Raw genomic sequence first — 15,710 nt, forward strand, 5'->3', positions numbered from 1 at the left:
TTAGACAGATGATGATACTTCTTTCCAACATTGATGTGTACATCGCGTTCTGACACGGCAGCGGATCCATGGAGATTAGGCTCTGTGTTTTTGGTCAGAAAGGTTTAGGGTTTAGGGGTTAGGAGTTAGGGGTTAGGAGTTAGGAGTTAGGGGTTAGGAGTTAGGAGTTAGGAGTTAGGGGTTAGGAGTTAGGAGTTAGGGTTGGTCAATGTTACCCAGCCTCAAGTGAGTGAGGTGAGTGAGTAAACCCCTCAACTTCCTTTATTATCGTCTCTGAGCGATTGTCAGCGAGAACTTGAAGCTTCTTCGCCAAAAACTCAGGGTGTAATATCTCAGATAGTCGAAGCTTTATTCCTTGTCTTTGAACGTGTGATCAAATCATGCGAAATATGATGCAAAAAGAAGACTGATTTCTTCATTGCCGTAGCGGTAAGCTTGGGTTTGTCTCGGAGGGGTTCTTTCCAAGCATTTATTGGGTAAGAGAATAGACAGAAAGAGACGGAGAGGGATCAGGGTTTCTGCCTATAATTACAAAGATAGCAGCGCGGCACTTTCTCCCCAGTGGAGGCGTCACTGCCTGTCCCTTCATATTGTATAAAGACTGTTCTATCAGCGCAGCAACGGCATCATGGCTTGTAAATTAATTTGGGGATCCTGTCAGTCGGGGCCTTCTCCTCTCTTATCTGAGAGTGTAATATGGGGAGGCTGAGAGGCTGGGGAGATACTGCTGAGAGCGCTAGAGGAGAGGAGGGCGAGGAGTGAGTATTAAGGAGATAGGAGGGAAGAGAGAGGCAGGGACAAAACAAGAGAGGCGGCTGAGAGAAGCCAACGGGGCCCTGCTGGATGTCAAGGAAGTACCTGACTCAGTGATAAGTGAATATGGGCTGGTTCCCTATTTTCCACACACACACACACAAGCTATTTGTCATCCCCTGGACTCTACACCGAGAGGCCTTCACCGATCAGCACTATTTGTCCCTGTGTCGCAGCCCGCAGATAAATCTTCTCTCGAGGATCCTTGTTTAAGTCCGCCCCCCTATTACTGAGGTGCAGCCCTCTCATGAACACATGTGCTCAACACACACACACACCTCTGACCCCTTCAGTTGTTTCTAATTAACCCCTCACACACTGAATGTAGCCTCAATTCCCTAATGGCAATAAATAGGCCTCACTATTTCCCATTAGTGGTCGGAGGCATGATGGCGAATTAGCCGAGCTTATTCACTTACGATATGAGCTCGGAAACATAGAGTGACATTTATTTACTGAGAGGCTTTTTTTTATCCTTGTGGTAAATGTATTATTTAAAAAAACACCTATTTTTAAACATGGCACACCAAGGAGGAAGACAGCTCATTCATTCATTCAATTCAATTCCTTTAGACAACTTTAAAATGCTGTTCAATACTAATATTATAATAGTAATAACCTGGTGACGTTTTGCATAATGAATATTTTTGATAGTTTCAGTAATGGTTTTACTTAATTGTAACTGCCAGTTACAAGGAAGAATATTTACTGTGTGCAACAACAACAACAACAACAATAACAACAACCACAACACCAGTTAGAATCAAATCAATTGGTATTAAATGAGAATGCATAATTCTAGTAGTTTCCACTGCTGCCGTGTGGGCACTTTTGCAAACCTTTTAGCAAATAAACGGTAACTTTTCAGCATTAATGCCCAATATGAGTATTCATGTATTGTATGTATGTATTCATGTATTCATGTTTCCCACAACAACACATTGTAGGGAAGCTGATATGTAACTAATGTATTGACAGTGTATGTAATAGTACTATGGGCATCACTTCATTGTGTTATTGTAAGTGTAAATTAATTATATTCAACCAGGACGTCCAGGTAATTACATTCCTATTTGTGTGTGTAAACAATAATTATATCCGCAGAGCATTTCCACATTAAACAAAGAATATCTTCTTCCTCATGTGGAGACGGGAGTCTGCCACGGCAAGAAAAGACCCCCCATTATTCCAGGCATGAACACAAGGCAACAAAGAGCAAAAACAAGCCTGGAATTTGTGAATGCTCCGTCTTCAGATATTTGGCAGACTTCCCAAATGGTAAAAACAACAGAGGCCATTCAGGCAATTGAACAATAAGACATGCATCATCTATTGTGGCCCATTGTGCACGGCTGGAACGGAGTCCACGAGAAGAATTGGTTCATTTCCAAAAGCTTGCAAAGTGGAGGTAGACAGGACCGCTTTATCCTGCTCACTTTAGTCCTGAATAATTACACTGTATTTTAGCACACAGTTATTAATACAGTAGTTCCTGCAAGAACCAAAAGTTGAGCAACTCCAAACCACTATCATGTTTAAATACTATAGGAAAAACATTTGTTGTCAATATCACAGGTTTTGTGTCGTTTCACCTTCACCTTTTGAAGTTAGAGCAGGTTTTAGAAATGATAGCACATAAAAAAGAGAAGGAAGGAATTCTAAAAAGGATAAAACTGATTTGAACATGTTTTTTGCATTGGTCAGCAGGCAGGATAATACACATGAAAGCCTATTGATTTGTGGATGTATTGGTATATAGTGCCACCTGGTGGATGCATTCAATACAGAAAAGACTGCATGACTGTGTTAAAGAGTGTCATTGTGTTCAAGCTAAAGTTGTGTCATCACTTCAGTCTACAAAATAATGCATATTGAAGTCAGAACTCAAATAATATCAGTGCTAAATCATAATAAATGTTTTCTGAAAGCTCTACCACTAGTACTCTTGCAGAACTCCAGCTCAAAATGAACTTGTCAGATCCTAAATGCATGCATAGATGTTTGCATTTTGTTTCACACACACACACACACACACACACACACACACACACACACACACACACACACACACACACACACACACACACACACACACACACACACACACACACACACACACACACACACACACACACACACACACACACACACACACACACACACACACACACACACACACACACACACACACACACACATCACTTCAGGGGACATTAAATTGACTTACATGCATTTCCTGGAGACTTATCCTAACCTTAACCATAACATGCCTAACCCTAACCCTTACCCTTAACCTAACCAAGTCTTCACCCTAAAATTAATGATTCCCCTTATGGGGACCTCCAATTTGTCCCCATAAGGGAAGCCAGTCCCCACACGTGACTGTAAACAGATGTAGGTCCCCACAAGTATAGTAATGCTAGACACCACACACACACACACACACACACACACACACACGTGTCCACCATTCAGTCAGGGATGCAAGACAAGATTAATCGTGCAGCTTGCATCAGAGAATAAATCACGTGTACATAATTAGCAGGGGCAAGGTTATGACTGACATCAAATTTCATCTTAATTACAGGAGGAGCATGTGTTCCATTAATTGTATGGGGTTTGCCTGAACACATCTTAACTAAGTTAATAACGCTGTCATTGTTCTAGGAAATGTTCACAACTGGGAGGTTACTTAATTCGTTCTTAAAGGATTTGTTTAAGAAGGATGTATTGGTTTGCATCAAATGAAGGTATTTTTTAGGTGATTGTTCTTATTTTACAACTTAATCTTTCAAACCAATTCAAGCAGTAGAATGTAAAAGTAGAGACATGAATAAAGTAGGAAAATAATTGTTGCTTATGTTATGTGACAAATATATTAGTTGCAGTCCTTTCTGTATGCATGACATGCAAACAACAAGGCCAACAGTATTTCACTTAGTAGTCAAGCAAAGAACCAAACAATAGATAAGAGTTTTCTTACACACAGTTAGCAGACCCTTTACACACCTCATGCTCATTCACTTATCACACACAGTGATGTAAATACTGTACAACCGATATTTACAACCACAGCACAACAGCTTCAGTACAGTGAATAATAAAGCATTAATAATACCAACAACACTGCAGCAAGGAGTAAACTGACGTGCACAAAAGGAACATTAATTGTAATTTAGACGACTTACAATGTTGCCGTCGAAGTCCTTTCAGTCTTCTTTCATTCAGACGAAGTTCCCATTTCATGTCATGTCCCAATTGCACTTGTTTCTGTGGTGCCAACTCAGTTTTTTGGGGATAAATGGTCCCTTCTCCGCCACTGCTAGCTTAAAGAAAAAAACGTCGTCGTCAATAACATTAACAACAATTAGCAACAAGCTAACTGCCTGTAGTTGCATGGAATACTTGTTATACATGTGTATATTTTTGTTTAATGACAGTTTAATTTAACAGATAATTGCATTAATAGTTTTACAGTTGAAAAACCTCGTCGTGTTTTATACTAGTCTAACTTTCTTTAATCAACTTCACCTGGCGTGTCTCAGGTAGATTTCTGTAAGGGTGTAATGTCATCGTTCAGCCACACGCTGGGCGACATCCACCAGCCATTGCAATGAGGGGGGCGCTGTTTCAGCTATACAAGTAAACAAAGAAATAACAGATGAAGAATATAACGAGTGACAGTTGATAAATACTACCAACCAGTAAAGAAGAAGTACTCAGATTATTACTTAAGTACAAGTAGCTAAACTAAAGTGTCAACCAATGTAAAAGTCCTACTGGGTAGTTTAATAATATATAATGCGGATTTCATTTTGAAAGTTATAACAGGAAGCGTGTATTTTATTTGGGCAGGCCCCGGAAGCCAAGCCTCTCAAGCTGTAAGCCAATCACAACACGACTAACCTCTTACATAGCTACAACGTGTGTATTTTCATTTGTCATCACAAACATCGGCTGTGTGAAGGATTTACAAGCTTTTATTTCCCCGATTCACCTTGAAAGTAAGAGATGAATGTGATTTTATTACACGTTTCATTCAGTACATTCTACCACCGTTTACAGCCGGATTAACTGAGTTTTAGATATCGCAGATGAAGCATAAATAGCTAGGCTAACGGTTACTTAATGCAGGGGTTTTTTTAGCCACGTTGGTGGTTTTTTAGCCACGTTTGTGTTTAACACCAGTAACGTAAACTTCATGCACACCAACTGAATGTATTTCTGTTTTTCTAACAAGTATACATATTACATTTAAATACAACTTTAAAACAATCTTTTCGGCATTGTTTTGAATTGGCATCTTAATAAGTTACAGTATAGCTGCAATACCACTTTTAGAAATACAAGTAATTGATGCATCTGATCTGTTATGCATGAAGCCAACCAGTTGTAAATCCATACTTATGCATTTATCTTAATTTAAACATCATAATAACACACGGATTATGTGCGTCTCAGGGCTTCTTACTTTCTAATTTGCCTTCATGTGTTATTGTACAGGTCTAAATTGTTGTTTTTTGAATTGCTGCATAAACCTGACAGCCCCCATACGATTAAGGGTGGTCTGGGATGTACATTAATTGTGTCTATATGTAGACAATGTAATATAGTGACTGTTAATGTACACAACATGTACCTTTACGTGTCTACCCCTAGACACATTGGTAAAGCTAATTCAAACCCGGAATTACTCAGAATACCTTTGTTAGTCCCACGGAGGGGACATTTGCGTAGTTACAGCAGGAAACAGAGCCACAGACAGCTTAATGTTACATATGTTAAATATGACTAACTAAGTTATGATATAATAAAAAGCAATACAAATTAGATAAACCTTCAGTGGTATCAACACAGTAATTAGAACACATTATATTGATAGTAAGAATATTCAGTATTAGTACATATTGTGAAAATCTAGGGTTTTATTAAATGACAATTGGACACACTGTTCTCTACAAGCTTCTTGATGTCTTGGTATCTAGTGCCACCTGGTGGTTTCAAGCACTCACATTTCTTCAATACAGAAAAGACTGCTGTGCTTTTCTGCATGTATGATTAAAGACCATTTCCACAACTGTTAATGCATGCTTTTGTCTATAGGAGGTGTAGGATGTTGGTGATGCAGTTGCTGAGGGGTGCAGTGAAGCATGCTGGGAGCAGACCCCAGTTCAGTGTGGAGAGATTGACCTCAGCGGCGCGTGGCTTCAGCTCATCTTCACAACACTTATCAGATTTTGGGGGAACCCATCCTCCTCCCTGCACTGACACTGAACACCCCAAAATCCTCATCACTGGTTCGTTTACGCACTACAGCTTCTTTTCATTCGATTGTTTTTAATGCAGTTTTGCCTCAACAGTCGCAGTGACAGTTGTCGAAGGTAATACATCTTTCCTTTTGATCATTATAGGAGGGCTTGGTCAGCTCGGGGTGGGGCTCGCAAAGCTACTGAGGTAAGCATTTAACATGTCGTCCTATTTCAGTTGTTGAGCATGGTTGCTTTAAATGCAAATTCTGCTGAATAGTTACTGCAACATGAAGTGTCACCAGTGGCTGTTTGACAAATACAGAATTATAAATGTCGAATCGTTAAAAAACATCAATTTCTTGTTCTTTATTTTAGTCCTTTTCCAAAACTGACCATATTTATGTTTTTTCCTCAGGAGACGATTTGGAAAAAACAACGTTATCCTGTCCGACATTAGAAAACCCCCAAACCACGTCTACCATAATGGTGTGTATTATTATATAGCCTACTTATATGTTCTTTTAGCAGGTACACATTGTGTTTGTGAATTTGTACCTTTATGTCAAGGTCAATCTTTTCTTTAAGGGTTTGCAGATGAGTTCAGAAACTGTACAAACAAGGGTCATTTTGGGTCCTCCACAGGTCCGTTCATCTTCTCTGACATCCTGGACTCTAAGAACCTCCGGGAGATCGTGGTGAACAACAACATCAGCTGGCTGATTCACTACTCTGCGGTGCTGTCCGCTGTGGGAGAGAACAACATCGCGCTGGCCAAAGAGGTCAACATCACAGGTACATGCAGATACATTACAGTCAGTTTTACAGATACTGTGTTGCACCAGTATTTAGAGCCGTCTTAAATCAGCCTCTCTCTCTTCGTAGGTCTCCATAACATATTAGACATAGCAACCGATCATGGTCTGCGTGTGTTTGTCCCCAGCACTATCGGTGCCTTCGGTCCGTCCTCACCCAGAGACCCCACCCCCGAGCTGTGTGTGCAGAGACCCCGCACCATCTACGGCGTCTCCAAGGTCCACGCCGAGCTGATGGGGGAGGTGAGACGCAGATATAGAGACACGCAAAGTTATCAAGTGTCCAAATATACACGTCCGCTTTGCTTCCACAGATCCCAGGGTGTTTAAGCTTTGCCTCCCTCTCTTCTCAGTACTACCACCACAGGTATGGGCTGGACTTCCGCTGCCTCCGGTACCCGGGCATCATCTCCGCTAACTCCAATCCTCGGGGAGGAACAACAGGTATGGAAAGCTTTCAAATAATCCATATGTGGAAAAGTGGAGTCATCTTTCATGCTAAAAATATCTGCCCCTCTAAGTTTTGACTTTTTCCATTTTTATCTGTTATATAATAATAATAATAATAATATACGTTTTATAGACCAAACGATCAATAGATAATGAATATAAGCGTTAGTTGCAGCCCTAAGAATGCGATAAAGATGGTGGAAGTATCACTAACAGTTTAAACAGAGGAGATGAATTGTTGTACGGTGTTTTTGATCTTAATATTATCAGTTCTTCCTTTTCCTAGACTATGCTGTGCAGATCTTCAACACTGCGGTGAAAACGGGTTGCTTTGAGTGCAACCTGCGCAGTGACACACTGCTCCCCATGATGTACATAGGTAACACCCGACTTTTAGACCTCTTGCAATAGTGCCAACGTTTAAACTTCACAGGTGATGATTTATTTGTATGTTCGGCCCAGATGACTGTCTCAGGGCGACGCTGGAGTTCATGGAGGCTCCTGCAGACTCACTGCTCAGCCGCACGTATAACATCAGCGCCATGAGCTTCACGCCACATGACCTCGTCCAGGAGATGCAGAAAGTCCTGCCCGAACTCAAGGTCACCTACAATGTGGATCCTTTACTGCAGGCTATAGGTGAGACTCCTGGTATCTATGTGCAATATAAATACCATTACGCAACGCAAACATTTCCCAAATTGGGATCAATAAAGTACATATCTATCTATCTATCTATCTATCTATCTGTCTACCTGCCTACCTGTCTCTCTATCTGTCTGTCTGTCTGTCTACCTACCTATCTACATATCTATCTATCTACCTACCTACATATCTATCTGTCTACCTACCTACCTACCTATCCATCTACCTACCTATCTACCTATCTATCTACATATCTATCTGTCAACCTATCTATCTGTCTACCTGCCTACCTGTCTCTCTATCTGTCTGTCTGTCTGTCTACCTACCTATCTACATATCTATCTATCTACCTGCCTACCTATTTGTCTATCTGTCTGTCTGTCTACCTACCTATCTATCTACCTACCTATCCATCTACCTATCTATCTATCTACATATCTATCTGTCTATCTATCTACCTACCTATCTACATATCTATCTGTCTACCTGTCTATCTGTCTACCTATCTACCTATCTATCTACATACCTATCCATATACCTACCTATCTACCTATCTATCTATCTGTCTACCTACCTATCTATCTACCTACCTACATATCTATCTGTCTGTCTGTCTACCTATCTACATATCTATCTATCTACCTACCTATCCATCTACCTATCTACCTATCTATCTGTCTATCTATCTACCTATCTATCTACATATCTATCTATCTATCTACCTACCTAGTACCTACCTATCTATCTACCTATCTATCTACATATCTATCTATCTATCTATCTACCTACCTAGTACCTACCTACATATCTATCTACATATCTATCTATCTATCTACCTACCTAGTACCTACCTATCTATCTACCTATCTATCTACATATCTATCTATCTATCTACCTACCTAGTACCTACCTACATATCTATCTGTCTATCTACCTACCTACATATCTATCTATCTACCTACATATCTATCTACATATCTCTCTGTCTACCTGCCTACCTATCTATCTACCTATATACATATCTATCTACCTACATATCTATCTGTCTGTCTATCTATCTATCTATCTATCTATCTACCTACCTAGTACCTACCTACCTACCTACATATCTATCTGTCTATCTACCTACCTACATATCTATCTATCTACCTACATATCTATCTACATATCTCTCTGTCTACCTGCCTACCTATCTATCTACCTATATACATATCTATCTACCTACATATCTATCTGTCTATCTATCTATCTATCTATCTATCTATCTACCTACCTACCTAGTACCTACCTACCTACCTACATATCTATCTGTCTATCTACCTACCTACATATCTATCTGTCTATCTACCTACCTACATATCTATCTGTCTATCTACCTATCTATCTATCTACATATGTATCCATCTATCTACCTACCTACATATCTATCTGTCTACCTGCCTACCTATCTATCTACCTACATATCTATCTGTCTATCTACCTATCTACATATGTATCCATCTATCTACCTACCTACATATCTATCTACATATCTATCTACCTACCTACATATCTATCTATCTATCTACCTACCTACATATCTATCTACATATCTATCTACCTACATATGTATCCATCTATCTACCTACCTACATATCTATCTACATATCTATCTACCTACCTACATATCTATCTATCTATCTACCTATCTATCTATCTACCATAATTACAAAACCCTCGCTGCTATACAACATGTGCAATATCATTATTATTAATAATGTTCTATAATAATATGTAATTATGTATCTGCCACTACGTTTTTTTGCACTGTTAATATTTACACTAAGTCTATGTTTCCTGTAGATATTGAATTGCTCTTGTTCGTGTACAGTTGTATTATTATGCTGCTTACCCTGTTATTTTTGTAAGTCTGGCACAACAATTTCCTTCAGGATAAATAGAGTCTTATCTTAAGATCATCGGAGGAATGAGCAGCAGAATCAGTTCTTCCTCATCCTCACAGTTTTCTCTCGTGTGTCTTTCGTTAGCGGACGGCTGGCCGATGGTGTTGGAGGACATCGCAGCGAGGCGGGACTGGGGCTGGAAGCACGAGTTCGACCTATCAGAGCTGGTGCAGACCATGCTGACTCACATCACTACCTCCAACCAGCGTGCACAAGCAAACTGAGCCCTTTCACTCCATGGAACGCTTTATTTAAAAGTATTAAACACTGAAGATTAAGAGAATGTTTACGATTACACGTTAAACATAAGATCCAACCATTATTCTCGTCTCCATCAAGACTGCTGTTCATAATCTGATGAAGACACTGCATTCTCTCTCGCTATGTTACCGGACTTTAAAGAGTTCTCTCTCTGAATGTACTGTATGTATGTATCTGGAAGTACACAGGTGACTTTGTCTACTATATGTGTAGCAGCTAAATGACATTTGGGGGGCGGTTCAGTCGTCCTGAAAAGCAGTGGGCTTTGAGTAAGAGACGCTCAAAGGCTTTACCTCGAAACGTAAGAGATTCAAACCCTAGTGTTACTGTAGAGTTAGTCACAGGGGCTTTGACCATAGTTGCCTAGCATTATAAAACATGTGTGGGTTAAAGACGAACAGCTACTTCACCCGTACACTAGCTGCTTTAAATATTATTTGTATTGTTGGTCTCAGTTTAGAAGCTGAATATTTATGAATGTTGATTTAATGAATGCATTAGCAGTCATTTTCATGTTAAGGGACGTCGGGCTCTTCAGTTTTGCAGCTGTCCTCTTAGGGATCTGTGAAAAACACGTGTAGCTTTAAGGGAGCGGGCTATAGAGCTCCATGTTGTTTGTTTTTTAATATTGATGTTATTTATAAATATATTCTTTGCAGCTTTTTCTGTCAAACCAAATGGGACGACCTTTTTCTTTTTTAAATAAACACTTCAATTCCACAACGTTGTTATGGCTTTTCCTTTGTAGCCGACGAGTGCACTCAGTCTGTCGTCGTGGTATCTGATAATGAACCTGGGAATGCTTTAAAATGTCCAGTGAAATAGCCCACGGTGATAATTACATGTTCTCCTAGACAGTCGAAGGAAGTGAATCAGAAAGGACGGGGGAATCCTAGAAATGAAACCATTTGCAGTGTTTTCTTTCTTCCAACTATCTTTACTCACTGAGGTCCAGTCCTCACAGTGCATTCCCAGAATCCTTCAGTCCTCACAGTGCATTCCCAGAATCCTTCAGTCCTCACAGTGCATTCCCAGAATCCTTCAGTCCTCACAGTGCATTCCCAGAATCCTTCAGTCCTCACAGTGCATTCCCAGAATCCTTCAGTCCTCACAGTGCATTCCCAGAATCCTTCAGTCCTCACAGTGCATTCCCAGAATCCTTCAGTCCTCACAGTGCATTCCCAGAATCCTTCAGTCCTCACAGTGCATTCCCAGAATCCTTCAGTCCTCACAGTGCATTCCCAGAATCCTTCAGTCCTGCTTTTGCCTTTGCAGCGGAGTGTGGATGTAGTCTTTGTTAGTCTGCTGCCAGGATATCAACGAGCGGAGAGGCCTCCCGGTTCAGACTCTCCAGCATCTGGCCCTCTGTGGCCCTCACTGCTGCACGGACCAACGCCCTGCGGAACACAGAGGAGAAAAGGGCATGAAATATATTCACAAAAATGCTTTCCTTTATTTTAAGTCCCTCTGTGAGATCAGTTGCACATCCTGAGGAATATCCACCCCTTTCGGAGACTCCCTAAGACTTTCAACTTTTGAAAAGAACATCCATCTGTTGCAACTTACAAATTATCTATCTAATATATCATATCCCAATTACTATTTTGTTTGTATTTACTTGCACTATTATCTGTTGTATTGTGTTGCACTGTTGGAGGAGCCTGTGCCCTAAGATGTGCATTGATATATATCTACACTGTCACTATGTACTAATGACAATAAAAGCCTTGACCCTTGAATCTCATGTAACAGGATTACATTATCAGGATACTGTATTCCCTCTCTAACCTTGTGTGTGCTGCAGGGTACAGATCTTCATGTTTGGGAGCATCGGCGGCATCGAGAGGCGCTGACTTCAAAGTCTGGTGGTTTTACCATTTCCCCCACATGTGTACAGCGCTCTGTTCAGATGTGTGGTGGTTATATCTGAGTCACTGATTGGACAGGCTTCCTCACCTGAGCCAGAGGACAGGGTGTGGGCGGCACCTGCACCTCCAGGTGTAGCTGAGCGATGGACATGTTGGAGGCTCCACTCACAGCCGCCTGGAAGAGCCTCCGCCGGGCGGTGAGGGTGTGCGTGAGGAACTGGGTGAAGTCCAGTTGGTGGAGAGGGGTGAGCTTCGGCAAATACTCGGACAACTCGTCTCTCAGCAGGTATAAGAGGTTGGGAACGTCGAGACCTGATGGATAGAAGACAGAAAAGTACAGAAGCCTGGAAATAATGATTCAGTTTTGCTAAATAATGACCGAGTATTTCAAATGAATGGAAAACAAATGACGTTTATTTGGAAAAACTAATTATTTTAACAACATTTTTCATTATGACTTCTTTTGGGCTTGCATATTTATTTATATTATTTTGCACAATAATATCCTGCATTATATTTGTTACTGGGGATGTGTATTTCCACATGTATATTTTCCTCATATATTTCTTTAACTTGCTATTTCTATTTCAGAAATATTTGGACTGTTGATTTCTAGTGTCTTAATTTCTTTTATGTACATTGCCGTTTTTTATCCTGCCAAATGGGATCAATAACCTACCTACCTACCTACCTACCTACCTATTTATTTAATCAAACAAAGAAACAATTCCCTGTGGCTTTAATACCGTTTTAATAAAAGGCACATAGGGAATGAATCACTAGAAATGACTCACTCATACTCAAAGTACTCTGCAATTCAAGCCGTCCAGATCTCAAACAGGTAAACACGTGTTTCCATGCACTTTAAAAGCTCTCAGGAAACAAACGGCTCTCTCTGACGCCCCCCCTTGATCCTGACCTCAAGGGGAAGCTCTGTGTTTGCTCTTACCCTCCAGTCGAGGAAAGATGCCTTTTGCGACCACAGCTGCCCGGGTCACGTCAGTCCAGGAGAACCCACGGCTCGCAGCAAACATGGCGACGTCAAACACAAACTCCTGATGGAAGAGGCGCCGCTCATCAGAGAGCTCGAGCCATGAGAAGTGAAGACTCAGCCTCTGCACACCAGCATCTCTCTGCGCACACATTGATGCACACGACCATCATTGATGCACTCACGCATAAGCATTGATTTCATGCCGTGGCAGCTCATGATGGAGTTCAACACGGTCTCTTTGGGGTATGAATTACTCACTACACACACATTGTTTCTGCTGATACAAGTGCAGCATTACAGCAACTTGTTGTAGCTTTTTTAAGTTATGTATAGACATTTAAATCGTCCTACCTTATACAGTAATGCAGTTTATACAATGCATCAGACATTATTTAGTTGTGTATATTGATGTGGAATTAACTGTATAGTGTCAGATAAATATAGTGAGGAGAAGTTAGCATAACATGTAAATATTAAAGCATATAGCTACAGTATAAAAATACCAAACATACAGTAAATGAATTGCTAGTAAATGGCATTTTTAATAAGTCTGTTGTCGAATTCCAGACAGCATTTGAAGGCACCAGAATTACACATCTATCCGTTTAATTAATACAAAGAAATACAGATTGATCCTACCTCGTGTCTCGCTATCTGCGATATTTCACTCTCTGTGAGAGATTCCATCATTGATAAGTGACACAGGTCAAGTGCATTTGGTTGCCATGGGAGAAGGACGCGTGGTTCGGGCGTGCGTAACTATTTACGCGATTGCGTCACAATCACGTACGACGCATGGAAGCTGGTGGAATGGATTGTTTGGACAATACGCTTATTAATTTATTTTATCATATTACAAAAATGGGGGAAATAAAAGTATGTTGAACTAATGAGCTACATTAAATAGTCAGTTATGATCGTAATTAGTTCAGCAGATTCGGTTAATTCCGATGTTTAAAGTTTGTGCCGGGGTTTGATAGGGAACACTGTACCGGGTCTGTCATGTAACTCGGCTTATTAACCCGAGCTACAGATGGCTCAGGTTAATCCTCTTTAGCATGAATCCCACTCCTCCTCCTCCTCCTGCTGCTTCGTTTCTCCTCCCATGGCTGTAAAGGAAATAGTATGATAGTTTTTTTTATAATGTAAAGATAACAGATTGAGATTTGTAAAGCTATCTCTTTACCAGCAATACGCCATTTCCGCTTATAACAATAACATGATATTTACTATATTGATCCCGATTTAGGACATTTCTTCGTCACAGCAACATGTTAAAACAAGGCATTGCACACATAATTGCATCAATATCTCAGTATTAAGTCTTTTATTTTGAGAAGGAGATTCCACATGCAGTAGGCTTATATAAATTGTTTTGGTATGTAAATATTATGCCATTATTTTGAAAGTCTAAATGAGTGTATTTCCGGTCCCTAAACTGCTGACTTCACGCTGAACACGCGTCTCTTACCAAGATCTGCGATGTGTGACGGAGCGACCACTGCTGCTTTAATATCTTATATCTAAATGGTTTGTTTCTGCATCTACAATCAGCTATTCGTCCTCCATCATCCCTGCTGTCGGTATGAATCCATAAAGGTAAGATTGGTCTGATTTATTTCCCCTAAACTCCTGTTGCTTAACTAATACAATGTGCATTAAACTCCAAATATGGTGCATGTGTTCTAGTGCCATTGTGCATGTTGTTGGATGTGTTTTCACTTCCGCAGGGACGTGCACTGACATTTCATTAAAGGGGTCTGTTGGCTAAACTCCCCCTAGCACCGTGTCATGTACCTGAAATGTGGTCATTAAACTACCACACATCCATTTTCATATGTTAAGTATTTACAAATTTAAATATTAATCAAATAAAATACTGCACACTTATTGTGTAAGTAAATTAAGGTCCAAAGTAAGCTAGGTTATTTTGAAAATGCACATTTTACTGCATTTAATGTCATTTTTTGTATTTTTTACAATAGTCTGTCACACATCTGCTTTACACAGGTGGAGATTTGTAAACACATTTTTTATACCATGCATTATTAAGCATATTTATGTACCTAAAACATCAAAAATCCTTTCGTCTTGAAATGTCAGCAAAAGTGGGAACATCTGGTGCTCAGACATAGCCAGTCTTTATCATATCTGTAACCACACTTTTGCAGCAGTGATGATTTCCCTTGATTTATCCACGAGGAGTACTCATGAGTATTCCCTCGCTGCCGTCAGCACAGGAACTACTCATCCCTGACTCCCTGTCTAACCAGAGGTCTCCAAAGGGCCCACCTACTCGTTTCCTGTCGCTCATCAAAGCTGTGAAATGCAGGGTTGTATACATGTGAATTGTGCAAGGATGTGTTCGGAAAAATAGACGGCGTGAACCGCCCTTGCACTTAAAGCACAATGCAGTGTCCCTGAACACCTGCAGGAGCGATGTGAACGCTGGAGGGGCGAACAGAGACACATCCTGTAAAACCGTTTTTTGATTTGTTGCTTTTAAAAAGGTTTTGTACAACCCGAGTCTTATCTTGTGGAAACAAAACCTTGAGCAACACAAGATTTCAGTTCATCTTAGGGACACATTGTTCTTGCTTTCAGGCATATGAACGATGTCCTTCTTTATGACTTCTGGCATTATCAATATCAATATCAAACAAGTTGAAAAGCAT

At 40.4% G+C, this 15,710-nt stretch overlaps 2 protein-coding genes across 2 annotated transcripts; one reads left to right on the forward strand and one right to left on the reverse strand.

The window, feature by feature from the left end:
* Positions 1 to 4,725: 4,725 nt before the first annotated feature.
* Positions 4,726 to 10,878, forward strand: LOC117456560 (L-threonine 3-dehydrogenase, mitochondrial-like). The gene is made up of 10 exons (XM_034096492.2): positions 4,726 to 4,817; positions 5,917 to 6,110; positions 6,225 to 6,267; positions 6,478 to 6,548; positions 6,705 to 6,854; positions 6,945 to 7,117; positions 7,228 to 7,318; positions 7,611 to 7,703; positions 7,787 to 7,963; positions 9,997 to 10,878. The coding sequence occupies exons 2-10, from the start codon at positions 5,927 to 5,929 to the stop codon at positions 10,134 to 10,136; spliced, it is 1,122 nt and encodes a 373-aa protein (XP_033952383.1). The 5' UTR covers positions 4,726 to 4,817; positions 5,917 to 5,926; the 3' UTR covers positions 10,137 to 10,878.
* A 133-nt stretch (positions 10,879 to 11,011) lies between these two features.
* c2h8orf74 (chromosome 2 C8orf74 homolog) lies at positions 11,012 to 13,748 on the reverse strand. Its single transcript, XM_034096501.2, has 4 exons — positions 13,675 to 13,748; positions 12,991 to 13,174; positions 12,130 to 12,353; positions 11,012 to 11,570 (listed from the first exon to the last, which is right to left on the reverse strand). The coding sequence occupies exons 1-4, from the start codon at positions 13,723 to 13,725 to the stop codon at positions 11,490 to 11,492; spliced, it is 540 nt and encodes a 179-aa protein (XP_033952392.1). The 5' UTR covers positions 13,726 to 13,748; the 3' UTR covers positions 11,012 to 11,489.
* Between the last annotated feature and the right edge of the window lie 1,962 nt (positions 13,749 to 15,710).

The sequence above is a fragment of the Pseudochaenichthys georgianus genome, chromosome 2, assembly GCF_902827115.2.
Source record: "Pseudochaenichthys georgianus chromosome 2, fPseGeo1.2, whole genome shotgun sequence".
Taxonomy (NCBI): domain Eukaryota; kingdom Metazoa; phylum Chordata; class Actinopteri; order Perciformes; family Channichthyidae; genus Pseudochaenichthys; species Pseudochaenichthys georgianus.

Coding starts and splice junctions, on each gene's coding strand:
- c2h8orf74 (XM_034096501.2), bottom strand. CDS start 13,725: ATGATGGAATCTCTCACAGAGAGTGAAATATCGCAGATAGCGAGACAC. Junction 13,175..13,674: donor CGCAGATAGCGAGACACGAG/GTAGGATCAATC, acceptor ATGTGTGCGCAG/AGAGATGCTGGTGTGCAGAG. Junction 12,354..12,990: donor CATCTTTCCTCGACTGGAGG/GTAAGAGCAAAC, acceptor TCTATCCATCAG/GTCTCGACGTTCCCAACCTC.
- LOC117456560 (XM_034096492.2), top strand. CDS start 5,927: ATGTTGGTGATGCAGTTGCTGAGGGGTGCAGTGAAGCATGCTGGGAGC. Junction 7,118..7,227: donor ACGCCGAGCTGATGGGGGAG/GTGAGACGCAGA, acceptor CTCTCTTCTCAG/TACTACCACCACAGGTATGG. Junction 7,964..9,996: donor TCCTTTACTGCAGGCTATAG/GTGAGACTCCTG, acceptor GTCTTTCGTTAG/CGGACGGCTGGCCGATGGTG.